Genomic DNA, 22,372 nt, shown 5'->3' on the forward strand with positions numbered 1-22,372 from the left:
GAAGCTACAACCATCATCAGAGACAATACATTTAGTTATCAAGCGACTGTTTATATAGAAGTTATATTTCAGAGAAGTGCATCGTTCATGGTTGTCTGTGAATTGCTGGATAGAAGTTACTGCTTCATCACTGATTGTAAGTAAGTTGTTGCTCTTTTATGTCTTACCTTTGTATTTTTTCATAATTCACAGTTGTATTGTATCTCTAAATGGTACAGACCGCAAAACTCTTTTTGGTAAAACGTCGAGCAAAACAAGAGCGGTTGGCAAAAAACAATTCTGTTCCAGCACACACAGTCACACCAATGAGTGCAACAAACCAAAGGTCAAACAAGAAGTCTGAGAATCAACATAGCGCAAAGGTGCATAAGGTGACGAGGAAAATAACAAAGGGGACAAAGAGGAGAGGTGGCTTGCGCAGTGCATGAGAAAAATTACATTGATTCGGATAGAAACCAAATAACTAAGCTATGAAATAGAAAAGATGCCAAAGAGAGACTAGACTGTATAATGCAACCTATTAAAAACAAAGAACATGCAAAACTTCAACTACCTTAAATGGAATATTGTTGATGTCCCGAGCTTGAAATCTTGACCGTAGTGGTGGATCTAAAGGATTCCCGGTATAACGAGGTATGGGAAGTCCCAAGGCAATAACTCTGAATGCCTCACTCACTCGGACAATCTTCCAGTCGTTCATCTCCTCTTTACTGTGTGACTACAGCATGAGAGAATACAGATCACAGATATGAATACTGTGTGACTACAGCATGAGAGAATACAGATCATGGACATGAATACTGTGTGACTACAGCATGAGAGAATACAGATCCCGGACATGAATACTGTGTGACTACAGCATGGGAGAATACAGATCATGGACATGAATACTGTGTGACTACAGCATGAGAGAATACAGATCACGGACATGAATACTGTGTGACTACAGCATGAGAGAACACAGATCACGGACATGAATACTGTGTGACTACAGCACAAGAGAATACAGATCTTGGACATGGAAGCTGCAAAGTTGTGACAGAGCATTGGTAAGTGACAGGAAATTAGAATGAAGAGAGGTAAATATACAACTACATGATAAAAATAATACTGTAAAACTTGGTATATTGTTAACATTTGTGATCCATCTATTTGGTCTTTACATTTCGTCTTGCTAATATATAACCAGTCAGCTTTATTAGAAGTCATAGATATAACTATTTAAATAAATAAAATGCTACACCAAAGAAATATTAACTAGGAGAACAGGCTAAACCTCTACTGACAGTCACCTAAACTTATCAATTCTCCAACAACGTAACATTTGACTAAATATTCGACTTCATAACCTAGCCCTTTCAAATGTATTACACTCCGTGTCTCATAACAACGCGGTTTTGTAAATGAGTATGGAAGTAGAGTTTCCTTCATAGAGTTTGGTTTTACGGAGCTTAAAAAATATGAAACAGAGCTTTATGCCTTCTTTCACTTAAACATCATGGATCCCAAGACTAGTACGAGCGGTAGCAGTGGTAAAAAAGGCATTGTCTATGTTACAAATAAATCATATAAAACTTGAGCATAATCATGGGTTCAATTTTTCAAGGGTAATCTAGAAAAGTGTCTTATTCTTATTAACGAGGAAAGAGTTACAACAAAGTAACCGATGCAAAACATGAAGATATTAAAATAAGTTATTTTAATAAGTTAAGATGATTTAAAGTTTCAGATAGGCCATGATGGACTAATTTCATAGTTCTATTGCTACTTTTATCTGCATATTGTCCATCTTCTCGTTTATCACCAAAGCTACACCTTCAATGGCCGATCACTATTGTAAGCCACATTAAAGGCCTCTTCTCAGTAATTATCTGTCGATTAGTTTGGTCTCTTACATAGTGTTATTCGCTTATATGACGCATTAAATAGTGTTATTCTTCTATATGACACATTTTACATATTTCCATAAATCGTTACTTTGGGTAGATGGGGTAGCGGGGAGCGTTGTTTGGGTAGTGGCACAAATTACTTTAAATTCAGCGTTTTCTTATAAAATTTTTTGCTCTGATATACTGTACAATAGTTTTGTCATACAAAGCAAATCTTGAAACAAATACAGTATACAAGGATGTAGATTTTGACTGTATAAAGATATCAGCTCTAAGATCTTTTCGAAGCACCAATCAATGAGCAGTTTTATCTAGCTTCATGCCAAAACCATTAGCAATAGATTAAGAGCCTAAACTAATAAACTGAAACAGAGTGACAAGAAACTAACATCTAGGAGTTTGTCATAGGTGCTGGCTTTCATGAGAAATCGTCCGTCTTCTAGCTGCATTTCTCTGTTCTCAAGGAGGTTATTAAGGACAGGAAGCACATTCCGCTCTGCCTTTTCTATGCCTTCAAGTACAAGCACCCGTCCTTCTGTAGCCGCCCTCACAGCACACTGAAAGAAAGTGTATGGGGTTGTCTGTTCAATAAAGTTGGGGAGACAACTGACAATTATTGATCTACCACAAATTTTCATTGTTTTTCTGAATCATTCTGAGAGCTGCTAGCTTCAGACTCATAGAAAAGTTAAAGATTTGATGATGTAAAATTATGGTAATAGCAAAATACCGAGGCTCTTACTAAAATTCTGCTTCCATATTATATCTCTTGTCAAAACAGTTAAAGAAAAACATGAATTGTAACGTCGGAGTGATATTTCCCTATTACAACTAATATAACCTTGGCATATATTCTTTTAGTTGTGTGTAATATCGATGCATCATAGTAATGCATGTAATATCGGGTGGGCTTCTCATCAATGCCAGACATCCTCATAGACAAAGGCCTAAGATCGCTAGGACACGCGTGCAGGATGGGTAATGAGCGATTGCCAAAACAATTATTATAGTAAAACATCTAATTGAACGCCACCTTTATTTGACTGCCACTATAAGATAAGGGTTGAACAATAAAGCTTGCCTTTAATTCAGCGCTACCTCCATTTGACTGCCACTTTGACAGTCTTTGATCTTTACAAACCCGTAATAGCAAGTGACCAGCGGAAAAGTATCCTCAAACTCAGACTAATAATGACTCGGTTACATCAATAACAATTCTCTTTTGTTTCTGTTTGTATCAAAGCCTGTTTTCCAGCTCCAAAGTTTTCTTTATTTTGGTTAAAACTTTGAAAGTTACCATAGAAATAATTAATAACTGTATCAAACTAATAACAGCTTCCCGTTTAACGCAGTCTTGATACTTTGACATAATTGAAAAATAGTTTACTTTTATGATAGTACATAAAGGACTAGCTTAAGGGTAAAGGTTGTGCTTAGCGATGCGACTAAAAGTTTATAATTGTGCGAAATGCAACGCATAAAGGTTTTGCTCTACTCAAAAAACTGTTTGGCGCTAATATCGACTAGTTCAGCAGAGCCAAATGATTAAATTTATCTTCCCTAAATTCTGACGAGCTATTACAAAAATACAATGCCAGCCTCTATTTGAACGCCACATCCATTTGACAGCCACTATGGGGAAAGGTTGAAAAACACTGCGCCATGGCATTGACATAGAGGTTTTACGGTACATTTACAACTCTATGAAGAAATGAATCAGAGGAGACCTAGGCCGTGATACAAATATGCAGTGGAGCGTAAAATGAAGTTTAGGGAACTAGACACAAACAGTTGGTAAGCGAAGACGTAAATAGAACTGCATGGAAACCAATGACAAAGCCTAAACCATAAAACAATCGTAGTCGGAACAACAGCCTGCCTGAGAGGGCAAGAGAATATTTGCGCAAAAAACCCAGAATAGTCAGACGAGATGTACACATGTGCATGTTTCACCAATATCACACTTCAAAAAGCAATTTGCAGAGAAACAGCAAAGCAGTGAAAAACCAATCATAATAATATCGTAAGACATCAATAATTCCTAACCTGATCAACGTAATACGCTGTTCCTCCCTTGATTTCTCTCCTCTGTTTGAGGTCTGCCTCTGTGGTATCTCTAGAAAGTGCGATGTACTCATGCTCCCTGTTCGTCATTTCCTATATCAGCGGTTACCATAGTTACAAGGTACACAACTGAACTCACTAATAGATGTGAATAATAAAACTCAAAAAGATATGTAGAAAGACTGTTACAATAAGGAGCTGTCGCCACACACTGATGCTAGACATGCCAAGGCACTGCACCCTTCACCAAATTATCTTAGAAAAAGCAATGTTACCATCAATAGCTAAATGAACTTTACTATTATGTATGTACCCTGGTAAGTTACTTATAAAATGAAACAGATTTGTGCATGTTCTATTACCTAGACAGCTAAATTAAAAATAAGCAAAGTAGTACATCACAACATTCTATGTGTGCTTCTTCTATGTTTGAAGTCTTCGCTATAACAAAAGGTGTGTGTGTGTCCGTCTGAAGTCCCATTAAGAGCTTAAGGAAAAATAGCGCCTCTCACGCGAATCGAAACTAAGGCGTCAGATTCAAACGTGGCGCACTAACACTACAGCACTCAGTCGCCTCACTGCATAGGATAATTCCTCATATACTGATTAATCATGACGATCTCTCACTGGGCACGGCATTGGCAAGCATACTAGTAAAGATAAAATACTGACACTATTCAGGGCTGAAGGCCCTATTCATCGTTTTTTTGATGTCATCAAGTCGTTTGCACATGCGCTCGTTCACGAAAAAGCCGCCATATTTGTAGAAAACGATCGTTTTTCTTTTATTTAATAGTTGTTTTTGGTGTTGTTTTGATACCATTATAAAAAAAATTGCAAACAAAAGCATCGTTTTCAAAAATTCATTGCTAAAGCTTCCTGTTTTTAACGATAAAATTTTCTATAAAGATGGCCGACAACGATCAAATGACGTCACGAAAAAACGAAGTATTGGTTCATAAAGCCACCACCAAGGTTGATCATGTTAAAAGCTGATAACTCTAAATACATGTATTGTGTGCGCGCACGTGTGATATGCACAAGTATGTGGTTTTCATATTTCTAGCCCCAAAGGTCGAGAAAACCTATTTAGTCATTTCAAGTTCAAGCATGCATTGGTCCAAAATGTTTAATAGAAGCAATCAAACTGCTGATTAATTGAGCAATTTTAAATCCCCCCTATAAAGAACTAGTAGTTGCCTTAATTGACAGGGATAAAATAAATCCAGGCTTAAATGAATTCCATCATAGCTTGGTAAGGGTTCACTTACCCTTTGTTTGACACTGGCACTTCAATTGGAAGACGGTCAGATCCCTAAGTCTTAGTTGTATGCAAAGCAACAGCTTTTGTAATAAAATTTTCATTTTACTAGTTAAAGGTTGACTTGCAACAAAATTCACATTACAGTTATTTGGTATCATAAGATTCACCATGTCTTACTCTGTTGTGTTGTAGGTGCCAAATATGTGGAAATGTGATTACAAGCTCTTCAAAACTCAAAAACAAACAGTTAATCGCAGCCACACGAGACCGCCGTAGTTTGGATTCTCTTTCCAAAACAACTCAAATGTGATGTAGCTGTGTTAGATGGTTTCTGTTTACACTTTCATGCAGCCTTATTCGTCGAGATATTTTCACAAATATACTTCACGCATTCAATAAAATCATGTCTATTGTTCTTACGAGTCTGTTTTATCGTCATTGTAATGCTGTCACTTTTAGCAGTGATATCTTATAACTTACCATAAAAATTCATTTAATTTTTTAGCCTTAGCTTGAAGGAGTACATATCATCGTCTGATAATCATGACGAGCCTGTTGGTCACTTGTGATAATTGAAAAGTGCTGCAGAAATTATTTGCGAAGTATTGGGTCACATGATCAGATTACGACTTGCCGATTAGACTAAACGGAAACCAAACTGTGAAGTAGCGAGCACCTATATTTGATACGGGGTCTTCGGTAAAACCCGAAGTGTTTGTCATAAACTAGCGCTACGATAAGTTTTATACTGAGCTTTTTATTGGCCTTTCATTTCACGTGAGAACATCACGTGACAAGACAATAAATAAATTTCATGACTACATCAGAGAAATAAAGAGATTTCAATCTACGGCGGCTTTTCGTTTTTGAGCTTCTAAGAGCTTGTAATCACATTTCCACATATTTGGCACCTACAACATAACAGAGTAAGACATGGTGAATCTTTTGATACAGAATAATTGTAATGTGAATTTTGTTGCAAGTCAACCTTTAACATTATTTAAACAAATAACTTCTGAGCAGTGCGACTGATGTCTGCATCTGATAGCAGCTACCTATATGTTTCAGCAACAAAACCCACTTAGAGCAAAGCGTGCATGTGTAAGGGCCTGAATTTCCAGCAAAAACAATGCAGAGACAAAACAAGAATACAGACATTTCTGATACCGACCCTACCATTGCCCGTAAAGCCGTACAGAGTGAGCATTGACAGGAATGAAAAGCTTGTGAAGTTTCCGGCAAGAACAATGTGGGGTGTTCTTAGAATATTCCACTGCTTGCTTTACCTGATCTGACTATCAACAGTTCGTTGTTTGCCTGATCAGGTAAGTGGGTTCCATTCACTACCCAAATATATGCAAAATGTCATTGTATTTTACTACTTTTAAAACCAAAGGTTAAATAAAAGGCCACAATATAAATGTTAACCATGATATAAACTGCTGACCAGATACATGAGGGCAAGACGCCTTCTCATTGGGCCTGGGCAGCCAATCAGGAAGATATCTTGTCCAAGGAGGTCCTTCTGCATCATCCATTTCAGATGTTGTAGTAATGAGTGTGAAACATCTCCAGGTACTACAGCATGTTAGACCAAGAACCAATAAGCAAAACAATAATTAAATAAACTAGATTAGAGCAAGCAGATCTCTAAGTTGGGAACGAGTAACAGTAGCATAACTTAGGTTTATAGTCCGAACCTCGACTGGTTTGAAACTCGACGAGTTTGTATATCGACAACGGTTGGTCCAATCTCGACAGCAGTTTTACTATTTTACCATCTACTATTTTCATAGTAAATGAGCGATTTATATGTAAAAGATATATTTGCGCAAAAATATATTGTTATCCATTTGATGCAGCACTCCCCAGCTTATGTAGGCCTAACAATATTTTGCCCGACCTAAATATAGAACGAATGCTAAAACAAGTAACAATCATAAATATGGTTGACTGTTATGCTAGCAAAATGTTTTATTTGAAGACTAAACTTCAGTGAGTAGCTTTGGTTTTTATTTTTGAAGTGAGGATAGAACTGCAAAAATACATTTATTATTTGTTGAAGATTAAATTATTGTAAAACTGCATCAGCCTTTGTCGATGTTCGGACCAACCTATGTCTAGATTCGGACCAACCTCTGTCGAGATTGGGACTTGTCTAGGTTCGGACTTGTCGATGTTGGGACTGTTTCCCATAACTTACAGTAGGATGTGGGAACCTTTTGAGGATTAGCTGCAGTGAGCAGTTTAATAGAGACATTTCCTATACTGACGCTGTCATTGCCTGTAAAACAGTATGGGGTAAGCATTGACAGGAATGAAAGTATTGTGAAGTTCCACAAGCTTCTAAATACAGAAATGCTTGAAATCATCTACACAATGACGAATTCACGAGCTGATAAATTATCGGTTGTGGCTTTCCATTCTGCTACAGCAAATATGATAAATTGGACATTAGTATATATTAAACATTTTGATCACGAAAAATGTTAGTTACTGTAAAAATTTTAAAAACTTTGTTACATAAGACAGAAAACCCAAAATATTATATGATACTTATGTAAAGAATACAACAGTATTACACTGCTACTAATACGTAACAGTAATTAGCACACGACAAAGTGTATAGAGTAATTTGCAGACATTTACACATCACGATCGGCCCATATGTAAGTCATTTAGTTTTGCTTAACGAGCGAACGACCAGTAAACTTCTTGAAATCAAAGGTTCCGTAACTAAGCATTTATAACAGTCGGATAATGGTTTTTCAAAAACAAAATATGATGTTTCAATAACTGAGAATTCAAAAATACTTTGATTGGAAAAGTTATTTGAAGTGGCGTCACGTAGGGCCTACTCGATCAAAAAAATATTTAAACGCCTTAAAGTGCATGCCATTAACTTTGGTTCAAGATTAATGCCAGACTAGTCACTTGAATTTCAAAACATTTAACCGCTATGCTCAAAAGATTTGTTGTTTTATTTATCCCCACGCAGATAAATACACATGAATTATAATGAAGAAATTACACGTTATGAATAAATCAACTCGTGTTATAATAATTTACTTTTGCATCGACGTATCGTTATATGGCTGTCTGCCATTACATGATGCCGACTCAATATTTTGAGCCGGTAACCTGCTCTGCTTTTGGACATTATCACTCTTCTTGCAACCCACATTTGATTAGCGCTTATCTGGCGGCAGAGCAGTAAATGAACGTTGCAAAAGTTACAAAGGTCGCTCCGGGAACACTCTTGAAGCCTGTGGTCTATTAGAGCATTCGTGCCGATAGTGAACTACCAGCTACCATAAATTATAAAAATATAAGCACTATCTTATAGACTATTCCACTTTATTCCCGTTCTGGAATAAACGATATTGGCAGAAGAAGGCGTGGCTTTAGCTTAGAAGAAACTGAACCGGGTGGTCGCAAAAATATGCGAGAGTTGTTCCTCTTTCGCTGTCGCGAAATGTCACGCTAGGCCGTAGGCCACGCAGACATGGGAGCTCGTTGGAAGTGTCAGGGTTTGAAACGATAGATGGCCAATAAGTAAAACATGAATAAATTGTGGGATCACGGAACACCACAACTGCTACAAAACATTGCACTAAGCACTGCGACACAATCGTAGACCCTGTATGTTCTGGTTGCAAGTTGGGGCAGCTACAGACCTGCCAACCCAAGAATGGGGCAATGCGTGAAATTTGGTTTTGGGGCAACTGATGTATCAATGATAGTATATATAAAATTGTGGAAATTGGGGCAAAAATCTCACGCATTTCTCCTGCATTTTCATTTTTTCTTTGGGGTGATTGCGTGAGTCTCACTCCCAATGCATGAGAGTTGGCAGGTATGGGCGGCTAATGTTAGGCGACTAGTTATGAGCATCTGGGAGTTTGGAGGAGGCAGTTTAAGCCCCCAAACAGGTTTCTTTTATGTAAGGCTTCAACGGGGCATCTCGTGTAAAGTTTTAAAAAATTTTATCGGAAAGTATAAACATTTTTTCCATTATTTGAGATTTGTTTGTTTTAGGTGATGTAACTGCCAGGACGTTTTCAAATTAAATTAGGCTAAACTTGACTGCAGTTTAGCCTATTTTTACCTGCGGTTTAGCCTATAGTTTAGCCCCAAACGCTTAGAAAAAAGACATTTTTTTCTTTTGAGCGTTTTATCAAAGATCAATTTTGCTGATTTTATTCCAAGTTTATCTGAAGCTTTCTACGCTTTTGTTGGGCCATTGTCAAGCGGATGTTTGTTAAATTTTTACCTTTTGCAAACCTTTATAAAAACCGCTAACAAGAATATTTTGCCGAAGATGATAATAATGATGCCTAAGAACTATTAAAAGTTGACGTTTATTTCTATGGCTTGAAATAAAGTGATAAAAACTGTTTCCGTAGCCATTGGGCAAATAACTGTTCGAATTAATGATGTTGAGGTTGAGGTTATCTAAAGCAATTTATCATTGCGCGGGAACAGACCCAACAAATTCGTTCCAGTTAACCCATGTGTCCGTGATAAAGTTTTACATTTTATCCGAGGGCGAGTTATCCGAGTTTGACTGTACTTAGCCGCCAAAAATTCCTAAATAGCCGGCCAACCGCCCCAGGAAATGCGGGCCTGAAGACATCAACAAGCAAACATGAAAATCTAGGGCAATTGCTATGCTGCTAGAAATATCAAGCATGGGAGTTGTCCAACCATCACAATTGATGCAATGTGAAAATATGGGGCATCAGTTGGATTAGGAGTTGTCTGATCAATATAATGACAAGCTCATGAATGAAAAACAGCACAAATATGCTACTAAATCATGATTATTATTGATTAACACCATTTAAGATGAAAGAGACTAACTAGATACAACAATTTCTAATGGCTATTCAGTGACACAAACAACTCTAGAGAGTGTCAAGCACAAGGAGAGGTATATCACCAATATTACAGGAGCCAGCTAAATTTATGACTTGTTGAAGCGAAGTAGCAGTCAGCATATACCAGATCAGCAACCAGTCATCAGTGAGACAATTATTTACAACATTTTATTTAGTATATTTAGATATAACTTATAACATTATTTTAGTCTCGAAAATGTTGTATTGTATAGCAGTAGGAAAGTATAGCATGATTTTCTATTAACTAAGATATTGTATTTTATGTGAAAGATTGATGAAATGGCTGTGAAAAGAATGGCATAAAATGACAACGCGTTTCTTGCTTCATATAAGTTAGTTAACTAGTAGCGTCTTAGAATGAGGATTACTGCAAAATTAATTTCACAATGCTACTACTATTAGTTTTTGAGTTATGGCCAGTTTTGTACAATTTGTTGCCGGACTTGAAATATTTTTTGCTTGTCGTCATGGGATTTCAAGAGCGGTAAGGAATTTTAGCTCGCCACAGGGAATCTGAATCAGAAAAAATGCAAGAGATGATGCAAAAACCACAAGCAAAACACAATTAACCAATAAACTTTATAAGTATAAAAAAGAGGGGCAAAATAGATGAGAAGGCAGCGAGAAGCTGGCAGTGAGCCAAACAGAAGAGGGAAGACACAAGAAAAGAGCCAAAACAGGAGAAGACTAACAGAAGCCCAAGATAGCTAAGGAGCCGGCAGCAAACAGCTTGCCGAGGAAATACACAGCAGATACGTTTCACCCAAAGAGGTGGCAAGCGAGGAAGCTATAAAGCCCTGAGAAGAAAGTTTATTTAGCCCCCTGTCAGCAGAAAAAGCTACAGCTGCACGCCTAATAGATACATACTCATTGAACCTAGTAAGGCCATAACAAATAGGGCTAAGTATACAAGCATATTGTTATTTTTTTGTTGAGCTAGTGAGTCTTGACAGAATAATTGTTATTTTGACCTTTTGAAGAAAATAGAGTTCACAGACACTTGGAAACAAACTACTGGCATATTATTGTCGATTATAAAATAATTACCTGCAAACAGTTGCAGACCTCACAACCCTAACACTACTTGTTGCGAGCATTGATATTTGGGCTCATCAATGGCTACAGTGCGATACTGTCAAAACAATTTCAAGGAAACTTATGGTAGTGCCCATCTCCATTGATTGATTTATTGGCTGAATATTGCTTTATAGCACCTGTCTGATTTTTGTGGGGCAGAAAAGCCACTTTGTCTGTGGTCAAATTTTGTTTTGGGAGAGGTTGAACTAAAGGTCCAGAGGCTAACCATTGCACATAGAACCATTGTAGCATTTCACTCAAAGAAAAAACACAGAAAAACAATACATTTTATATTATTATTTAAGTATCAAGTAATTATTACAATTATTATTATAACAAAAAACAAAAACTATTCATATATTAATTATTGATTCAATTTTAAATATTCAATTTAAAATTTTTCCCTTGACAGAAGCCACTAACAGTGACATACGTAAGCCATTTGTTCTCTTAATTTATTTCAATTACACAAAACACTTCTCTCGTGATATGTAGTTTCAAAGTTAAAATGGCAAATGTTGTTATATGTTAAATACAAATTAATTTGCTGTCCAAAGATTATTTTATTACCCAGGCCACGCCAGGTAGCACAGCTAGTCTTTTAATAACGTACAGCGGAACCTCGGTTCTCGAACCTAATTCGTTCCAAGAATTTGTTCGAAAACCGAGTTGTTCGAGATACGAAACATTTTTTCCCATTAGAGTTAATGTAATGTATGTATTTTACTTCGTTCCAAGGCAAGAAAACAACTTCGGTAAAGTATTTTTCAATATTTTACACCATAAACTCTACTCTATACTGCATACTATAAATAAAAACGGGTAGATATAGATTGTGTTTAATTTTAATAAAAGGTTTTCTGTTTATGATAATGGAAAAAACAAGAGTAAACATTTTGTATGCTTTGCTCTTAAAATATCAAAACCACTAAAAGTTAAGATACAATACCAAAAATTGCAGAAATTGATAATGAAACAGCAAAAAAATGCAACAGATCAGTTACATCAAAAATCGTAGGAAAAAGAAAATATAAACAGCAATGACCTCTTTACTTCACATCTTTGAAGGAAAAACCTCCTCCGAAACAATTTAGGCTAACTCGACTGGAGAGGTTATCTCCCTAGCAAATCTCTTCGGTAGAAGAGACGTCGTCCCAGATGATTCCTTCATTTTTGTAAAGAATTTATTAAGCGTTTTATTAAGCGAATTTATTATTTCTAATTCGGGTCTCCTACCAGAGACCTGGGAGTTTGAGCACTCGTCTCAAGATCTTAGCTGTTCCCAATAGTGCACTTTTCTGCAACTCACCTGAGTTGATTGTTGTTGGTATTTGGGCAAGCCACATTTTATGTGCCTGTGTTATTGCGCCCAGTGCCCCAATGACTACTGGGATTACGGTTGTTCTTACATTCCAACATTTTTCAATTTCTTCTCCAAGAGGGAGATATTTTTCTACCTTTTCTTTTTCTTTGCTGGCTATATTGTAGTCATTGGGTACTGCTATATCTATTATAGTAGCCCTCTTGTTCTCCTTGTCTACCACCACTATATCTAGTTGGTTTGCTAGGACATGCTTGTCAGTTTGGATGTAGAAGTCCCAGAGGATCTTAGCGCGGTCATTTTCATTGACCTTACCAGGAGCTTCCCACCAGTGTTGTGGTTTATTAAGGCCATACTCATCACATAGACTTCTATACACAATACCTGCGACATGATTATGCCGCTCAGTGTATGCGTTCCCTGCTAGCTGTCTGCATCCACTGATGATGTGTTGGATGGTCTCAGGTGCATCTTTGCACAGTCTGCATCTAGGATCGTCTCTAGTGTGATAGATTTTCGTTTGGAGGCCTTGTTGGGAGCACTTGCTCCTGGGCTGCCATGATTAGCCCAGGAGCAAGTGCATATATATATATATTATATATATATATATATATATATAATACGGGACAGATGGTGCAGCTGGTAAGGTATTGGGACACACATCATTGGGCCCTAAGTTCAAACCCCAACAACTGCATCCTTCTGGCAGGTCCTTAGACAAGACCCTTGCCTGTATATTGTCTACAACCTCTATAAAAGAGTGCAATAATCAAAACCATGCTGGCTTGGATGTCGCCTGACCAAACAAGGTCTGCACTGCCTGTAGCTGAACCAGGACAAGGCAGTGACAAATGGGCTGCTGGTTCAAAACGGTTCAGTGCTCGAACTCCCAGGTCTCTGGTAGGAGACCCAAGTTAGAGCAGAAATTACCACCCAAATAGGTTAACCGGGGTGAGGAAACAATTTATATATATATATATATATATATATCGGCTTATAAACAATGAGTAATGAGAGTTGCCTGCCACTTGCTGTTAGGTTGGTACTATGCCAAGGAAAACTTCAGTAAGCTTACTAATAATAGCTAGGGCTTCTAATGAGGGTATGCCATGTCCTAAATACTATGCATGACTTTGTCATGACTTTGTACTTGCTCCCAAATAGCAACATATATGGCGTGGCTGGTCTATCAATCTCTGTGGGTGAATAGGTATGGCATTGAACTGTCAAACGGGAGGGTTTGAGATCAAATATTTTCCGCTACGGATTCTTTATTCCAAGATTCTAATCATAGCTATAGCTGAACATACTGAAAACAGTAAACAGACTTTTTAAAAAAATCTCGCTTCTCTATCTCGCTGATAATTTGTCAGCGAAAGAAGATAACTACTGTGCCGCTTCAGTTTATGGCTTAGACCAGATCTCGATGAGAGGCGCTTGTATCTTCAATAAATCATTTTCGAAAATTCCAGACAGAGTCTTGTCTCGGGCATCACTAAAGCCAACTTTATAAATTTTAGAACACCGTACGTATTTATCAGAGCAAAAAGTTGCAGAAATGGACAGGCTTTTGCAGACTTACTACAAAATCTTTCTGATTGGTGAGTAGTTGTATAATAATTAGTGTATTGTGTCTCCGCTTAATTGAAATGAGACAATGCTCTGTTTGCTTTGAGCTGATGGAAAACATGCTTGCATCTCACGTTGACCTTGGTTTCGCTTTTCAAAAGCACATTTTTATTGCTACATGTATTTTTTTTTTCGCGATGATCAGAAGAATTACAGCTATGCTGGTTTTCACCAATTAACTGAAATGCTACATTGGGGAACACCTACGTAGCATTTCAATTACATAGGAAACGGCTGGCAAAGGATAAATACCAAATAAATAAAAATTTATTTGATAGCGAAAGAGTTGATTGTAGCGGAAACTATTATGGTTATGTTTCATTTGTATTAAGAACATTGAGTTACTATAGGCGCAAGATGTAGTTATTAAAATTCAGTTAGCATAACATCATTTCAGGTGCTTTCAATGAGAATTATCCGCATATAAGCCAGACCCCTAAGTTTTGTAAAAACATTTTCGCATTCCAAAATTGGCTCATATGCAAGGGTTTACGGTATACGTTACAGCTAGTGTGTAAAATCAGTCATTTACGAATGGCATTTTAAAAAACAAATGGAATTTGCAGGCATTTTACAAATTGACCAAATAATCAGCCCATTAATCTGATAGATTACATTGACATAAAGTAAGATAAGTCATTTACGTCAAGTAGAACATCAATTACATGTATCATATATATGCATTCTTACATCGTTTAACTTGATACTGTTTGGTACTTAAAAAGTTTTTAATAATTACAGCAAATAATGTGTAATATTTGATTGAGGATATGAAGACTATCTACAGCTGACCAGATGTTGATTTCAAATACCTGAATCACATGCTTGAATGCTAAGTTTTCCTGCACAAGTTTCAATGAGCTTAATCTGTGTATTAATTAGAGTCAAACAGCAGCGTCGGGTAAAGTGAAGTACTCACATTGAAAGATGTAGCCATCCACAAATCCAAAAAATGTTTTTATAGACTATTGATCAATGAAACAACACAATTATGACTTTGATGAGGCAATTAGAAACTTGAAAGACTTGAGGTACTTAATAGTTAGATGTGAGCGTTAGTACTTGGTACTCATTTCTTGCTGACTCTCAATGAGCACACCAGTAATAGTGGTAGTTGAGGGTCTACTTGACAGAAATGACTTGTCTTACATCAGATCAGTGCTTCAGGTAAATTGTCTTATAAATAGATTGTTTTTAGTCAATTTGTAGGAAGTTTGAAAATTTGAGTCATTTTATAAAATGACTTAGTGAATCAAGAAATTTGCGCATTGACAGAAAGTTTGAGTCATACAAAATGACTGGTTTAACACATTGCTCGTAATATATATGCAATAGACCCTTATTTAACGAATGCCTTTTATAATATAAATTTTACATACCGTAAAGAATTTAAGCAAATTTTTTTCTTTATACACTGTACAAAATTCATATAATGTAAAAAATCAAGTCAGTGCATATTTTCAAATTCTATTTGAATAACGAGAGTCTCGTAGTTGGACATAAAAATATCTCTTTCTCTCTTGTAGGGCTTGAGAGAAAAATTGACTTATTGTAATCTCTCTATTATGTATAGGTAATAGCATGTATCCTGGCAATCTATTTTGTCATGAGAGATCATCAGCTGTGTCAAGAAAGCACAGGAACAAGTAGCTGCGCAATAATTCTAAAATACTTGAAAGTGATCTATTGGTGCAGGTGTTCGAGTGTTGGTATACCAAGTTTATGTCAAGTTTATGTCAAGTTTATGTCAAATTTATGTCAAATTTATGTCAAGTTTATGTCAATTTTATGTCAAGCTGAATGTCATGAGTTTCAGTCTCGCTAAAATCAAACATTTATCTCAATGTCAAACCTTGACAACGGATAGACTGGATAGACGATCATCAGACAGAGACAGTTTTTAATATGTACATGTGTAGTAAAGCTATACTCTTGTTTTATTTTATTTTAGTCATAAAATGTTTCCCAGTGATTGTTGTTTGCAGAGTAATAATTGCTGTTGCAAAGAAAACGGATGTAAATTGACAGTGAAGTTGTGCGGCTTTCTTTATTTTATGTAAAATTACCGTAACCGTGAATCATAAATCAAGTGAAACTTATAAGAAAAATCAAATAATTTGCCAATAAAACCATTATTATTACAGCTACTGTACAGTCGTTCAATTAAAAGATGTTAATTCTAGTGTTTTCTTTTTGAAAAGACTAAAAGGTGAGTTTGGAAAGACCTTAGAACGAATTAGGGAATTGTCATGTGGTTTGCTGTTCAAATAATGTAAAATCCCTATAACATAAACATTCCTGGAGCAGATTATTCATGTCGCAGGAGCGCCTTCTGTATTCTTGTATAATCTTATGGGCTGTAATAACCAAAACATATATTTGTTTCGGTAATGTAATTTTATTTTGTGAGCAGTTTTGACTCTCGAATTGCATTTTTTTTAATCTAAAAAATCATGATTCTGCAAACAACAAACAGAAATCAATTTAAAATTAACTGCACAATGCTTTGTGTACTTCTTACCTTACTGGAATTACTGCATACATGTATTTTTTAGTTTTTACTGTTACTGCAAAGCAACATCCCTTGTCATCCCTTTTCACTATCTATTTATTAATTGATAAAAGTTAAACGGCCTACTCTACGATTTCATTCCAACTGGCTGCTATGTTAATAATGATGCTTTTTATGCTAAGAGCAAACAAATCACTGTTTAGCAATTCCTTATGTAAATCACACAATCTGTTTAAGAGAGGTCTGAAATCAGCGGCCGCAAACATTCCTTTTTTCTTTGTAAGTTCTGTTCAAGTCCATAATATAGTTCACATGCAATGCTTTCAATAATTAATTTTGCAAACTGAGGTAATTTTGCATATAGACATAATCAGGTCATTAGCTGAGACAGCAGATGCTTTTTAAATCTAGTGAAAAAAGATGCATCTACCGTTACATGTAGGTCACCAATATTTTAAATGATCTGCATGGCCAGACAGTAATATCTTATTTTACCTTAGCATTGTTTCATACCAATAACAGGTTGGCTTTCCAAGCATCTGCCTGGTAGCTTTATTTAATGCAGCAGAAAGCTGCAGGAGAAATTCTTACCCAGAAATTTACTTATGAAAATAGCTCATATAAGTACATTTAATCTCTCTTTGCATTTAATATATAGTTGTAGCCTTGGTGCAGCCACTCATTATACAGTTGTATGCACCACACAGTTACACATTTGACCCAGATTTTAACGAAAGCGTTGATCATCATGAGCAGAAGTAGCAGCTTGTATGCAATAAATGTTATTTTATTCATCCTAATTTTATCAGGTAAGTAATACGAGCTAAATTAAAAATCTATTATTTTCACTAGTATTATCTATTATCTATTAATCTATTATTTTCAAGTATATTGTTTGTAGTATGAAGTTGATATGGAATCAAGTCCAAATAATTTATTTTTGGTAAACTTTCATATTATTTTTGTAATTTTTGATATTGACATGAAGTTTTGCGAGTGGCCACTATTTTGTGAGATTGATTACTAGTTGTCTGACTCTGACTTAGAGTTAGTTCTCGTATATAAGTGTGTTGTAAAGTTTCGCAGTGGCCACTTTGGATGCTAATTTCGTGTTTCTGCTACTGAGCAATGTGAGCAACTACCCAAAGTGTGTCTATTATAATATAGTGTCAAAATAATATAAGGTATAACTGACACATCATTGCTGCCTTAGCAGTACACTGTCAAAGGATAAGCTTTCATCATTTTCTCCTGAAAATTTTTATCTCCAACAGTCAAAATGTTAACAAGCCCTAGAAATATGCAGTATGCGTTAACCACCTGGGTAGCTAAGCCGCGGCAGGCCATTTTAGTGAATGTATTACAATCCTTTGTTTTTTCGTGACGTCATTCTATCGTTGTCGGCCTTCTTTGTAAACAACTTGTATCATTAAAAACACGTAACTTCTCCAATGAATTTTTGAAAACAATGCATTGCTTGAATTTTTTTTATTATAGTATCAAAACAACACAAAAAAATAGTATTGAATGAAAAAATGCTGATCGCTTTTTACCAAAATGGCGGCTTTTCCGTAAACAAGCGTATATGCAAACGGCTTGATGACGTCAAAAAAATGATAGCTATATAGATGTCATACTGCAAGGATATATAATGAGCATTGTTGCTGATAGACCGTCAGCATTATAAAGTTTCCCTCACATGCCCCTCCTTCAGCGTGTTTGTTATACTGTTCCTGCTTCTGTTCATATGACTCTTAGACGAATCTGTTTCAGATGAGACAGCATGTAGGCATTTGATATCAAATAACTCTGGTGTTTTCCACTCTCCTGGCTTTCCTAAAAGGTATCCAAACAGTGTTAACCGCACCTGGAAGATAACAACGTCAGAGATGTATATTCTCGAACTCAAAGTTTCCTTCGCCATAGATGTCTACCCTACATGTGAAGATTATCTTACGGTAAACATGCGAATTTGTCTGTACCTCATCTTTACTTTAACATAATTATGCAAAATTGTTAAATTGGCATTGCATGAAATTGTTAGCAAATGTTCTATAAGCGCTCAAGTGTTGAATTAGGCAAAAATTGTAAAATTATCATGTACAAATTTTGATTTTCAATTTTATTGATAAGGTTTTTTGTAGATTCATATTGTATGTAAGTCTTACATATTGACTTACATACAATAATACATATTGTATATGTAAGACTTGAAAACTATTGGTTATCGTTAATCTAATTAACGTAATTAATCTGTGCCATAAGAAAATGTCGGATGTGCTGATAAATTGGCGAAAATAGCTATTTGTGCAATTATTCTTAAAGACATGAAGACTGTTGATACGAGTGGAAGTGTTGGGCAACGAAGCCGAATTTCATGAGTTCGAGTCTTGTACAATGCAATTCTTTATTCTATCTTCTATCACTGGCTTCAAACAGCCAGAAAGTCAAACCTTTTTCTGATTGTAACAAAGATTGAAAAGGTTTACTTGTTACTAATAGTTACAGCATTAATTTAAAAGAACCTCTTCAGTTTTTTTTAATACAGAGTGTCGTCTTCAATCAATACGTATTTAGCATTTCATCCTTTAAAGGCTGACAAATAAACTGACTCTCAAAACTTAATATTTAAAAAACTATGACTTCAAACTGATTATAAATAAATATTTCTGTAACTTGAAACTGCTCGAATAAAACTGCGCCTACAAGAAGTTTTGACTATTGGAAACTCTTCACTACCTATAAACATACTATGTATCTCGTTAAATAAAATGTTGTAGTTACTTAGTCCTTTTTGTTTACTACTGCTACTGCTACAACAAACAACCTATCATCTTTACAGTACGTTTTAGATTACTGATGACATCACAGGCTCAGAGATGGTTCGTCTTTGTGGCTATGGGAAATTTCTCTTTAGATCTCTTGGACATCCGGTAACAGTGAAGTTCATTTCCAATGAAATTGGCACTGACCGGGGATTTTCAGTCTTGTACCGCAGTAAGTTCTTGTCTGTTTAGTCAAACATGGTAAACTGTTAACTACTAGTTATTGGTTATAAAGAGATATTTGCGAAAAAATGAAACTACACACTGCATAAGCCGCTATAAGAATCCACTCAGTGTTTCCTCGTAGAGCAATAAGTATTGCTACATTAAAGGTCCTGAATTTCATTGACTTGCACTTGTAATTGTGTAGTCAGTATTGTGAAATATTTGATCTTACACATAAATTAAGATAAAAGCATTAAACTAAGTTAGTAACTATAGAAAGTAGATTGAGATGAGTTAACATTTAAATGCTGCACAATTTCCTAACAAAAAGCTTTTTAAATACTGCCTTGTTCACCGATTGTTAGTATCACAGGTGCAATAATTTGCACAGACTTTTCTCTGCAGACCAGCTGTCCTTAGAAAAAGCTGACAACAAAACTTATAATAAGATTATACATGTAATTTAGTACTGAAGATCAATAATGATAAAACACAAAATTCAGCATAATTTAAACCAGAATTTGATTCTTAACAGCAATTATTATTGAATATTGACACAAGGCTGTTAAATTAGATTTGTTAAATGATATGCATGATTGCATAACTAATTTTCAAAGATGCATGATTTAATATTTGCTATTTAAACATTATACAAATGCTGCCGGAATCGGAAAATTTGGTGAAAAGCAGCACACAGCTTCTTCAGCTTGTTGTCAATCTAAACTGATTTGCTCCGAGTTACCGATTATGCTTTAAATTTACTGATACATAAATGTGCTTTTTGCAGATTATTTGTATGAGCAGAAAACTAAAAAGGAGACAACTTCCCCTACACTCTCTGCAGGTAAAATATTTTATAAAATCTTTATTACGTACTAGTACCCTGGCTATCTTGTGTGTGACTAGAAATTTTCAGGTATGACAAATAAAGCACAGGTAATTACTATCTGTACAATCATTCATAGGTGGTTGATAAGGGACCATTGGTGTGGGTGTTAGACTGCGAGTTAACCGTGATGAAAGTTGGGTGTTGGAATCTTGTATGGGACAGTCCTTTTTTGCCTCCAGTTGTGGCTTCAGACAAATGTAAATAATCTTTACTATAGCAAGAATTAGTGGCTTTGGATGGCAATGGAAAACACTAGAAAACACTATACTATACATGTAATTATTACTATTATTACATTAAATTTGTGTGTTCATAAATAATAATGGGACATTTAGAGTTATTTGATGCCAACTACACATGCACATTTGCTCCCAGTATAATTTTTTTTATTTAAATTCATTGATGCAGTATTATGTGACTTTCAGATCATATAAAATTTACTGATTTCAAAATAGCAGTTCCGGAGCTATGAAGTACAACATGCGTAAATGATGGGATATCACAAATGTCCCCTTATTTTACGAATATGTCCATTATATGACTACGAGTAGATTTATGACATTTATAAACTATACCAAATTTTCCTTCGGTTCATTCCCAATCACTTGTAAATGCATTAGACTATGTTAAAGACATGATCACTAAAGAGCTGTCTACTTCACCTAAATTATCAGCAAGTAAAAAATATTTTGTTACTATTTTGCTATTATTAATTATTATTTGTTATTTTGTTTTTGTTTATTTTATTAAAGACCAACTTAGACAAAGATTTTAGCAGATTTTATCAAAAAGTAACAGCGCTTTTTTATGATTTGTAGTTAACTTTTATGGTTACGGTGATTTTACTGCCAGATTACTTCAAGATAAAATTCAAAAAAACTAGAACGCTGTTAAAATGCTGAGAAAAAATATGTGAGAAATGATGTCATTAGTTGTTATCGCAGTGATTGTTGATTTCGGTTATTGCGTTCAAGTTGCAGTGTTACGCGTTTCTATTCTGTTGGTTGCTTTCCAACTATAAACGTTATATCAGCATTTTTGCTTAATCTGAGCGTTGTAGCTGTGATAGAGTTATCGATTTCAATCTTGAAATATCCTGGCAGTCAGACCACCACAAACATCAAAAACGTTTTCAAGTATTAAGAAAATACTGATACTTTATTAAAACAACAAATTGTTGGGTAAGATTACATTTAAGCATTTTGGAACATCTAGAAGCTTGTGTAAGATATTTTGTTTGTAAAATCAAAATTTTCAAAACGGATCACCGTTTCACTGCTATTCAGTCTTGGTTTGAAGCAAAATATTCAGTTTTTAGTTAAATAGCTCTTTTTTGAGTCTAGCTAATAACTTCATGTCTTTAGTTGTGTTAAGATAATTGTATTATGTGCTCTTTTATTTTCATGCCATAAAATATTGCTTCTGAACACATAGTATGGTAGCCCATATTGATAATATTAATAGAAATGTTAACTTTACAAACCTTAGATATTTAAATTGGTGAATATGCAACTTTCCAATGACTGTCAGTACGGTTTGGAAAACTTGACAGAACCACTGACAAGACCCAAACAAGTCATGCACGATCCGGACTTGCTGACAGGTAAACATTTTTTACTTACTGCTACTTTTTTAGGTGTCACACAATATAGCAGACGGCAGACTGAATTTGATAGCTGGCAAACTGGGGATAGAGAGTTGATAAAATCATCGCTAGATGATACCACTACTATTGATGTCACTGATAGTGAGCAAACATCTGCTTCTCAGGAGTTTGTGAATAACAAAGACATCACATCCCTCGAATACAATGGTGAGCTCAGTAAGTAAAATTAT

The 22,372-nt window shown here is 35.5% G+C and overlaps 1 protein-coding gene across 1 annotated transcript in view; it reads right to left on the minus strand.

Moving 5' to 3' along the window:
* Positions 1 to 8,444, minus strand: part of LOC137401070 (von Willebrand factor A domain-containing protein 8-like) — a 127,934-nt gene extending 119,490 nt beyond the window's left edge. Inside the window, exons 1-6 of the mRNA XM_068087420.1 lie at positions 8,287 to 8,444; positions 7,421 to 7,501; positions 6,665 to 6,795; positions 3,936 to 4,046; positions 2,279 to 2,446; positions 554 to 718 (exon numbers count right to left, since the gene is read on the minus strand). Coding sequence (XP_067943521.1) covers positions 554 to 718; positions 2,279 to 2,446; positions 3,936 to 4,046; positions 6,665 to 6,795; positions 7,421 to 7,501; positions 8,287 to 8,401 — 771 coding nt within the window. The 5' untranslated portion in view covers positions 8,402 to 8,444. The remainder of the gene's footprint in view (positions 1 to 553; positions 719 to 2,278; positions 2,447 to 3,935; positions 4,047 to 6,664; positions 6,796 to 7,420; positions 7,502 to 8,286) is intronic.
* Between the last annotated feature and the right edge of the window lie 13,928 nt (positions 8,445 to 22,372).

This window comes from Watersipora subatra, chromosome 7, assembly GCF_963576615.1.
Source record: "Watersipora subatra chromosome 7, tzWatSuba1.1, whole genome shotgun sequence".
In the NCBI taxonomy this organism is placed as follows: Eukaryota; Metazoa; Bryozoa; class Gymnolaemata; order Cheilostomatida; family Watersiporidae; genus Watersipora; species Watersipora subatra.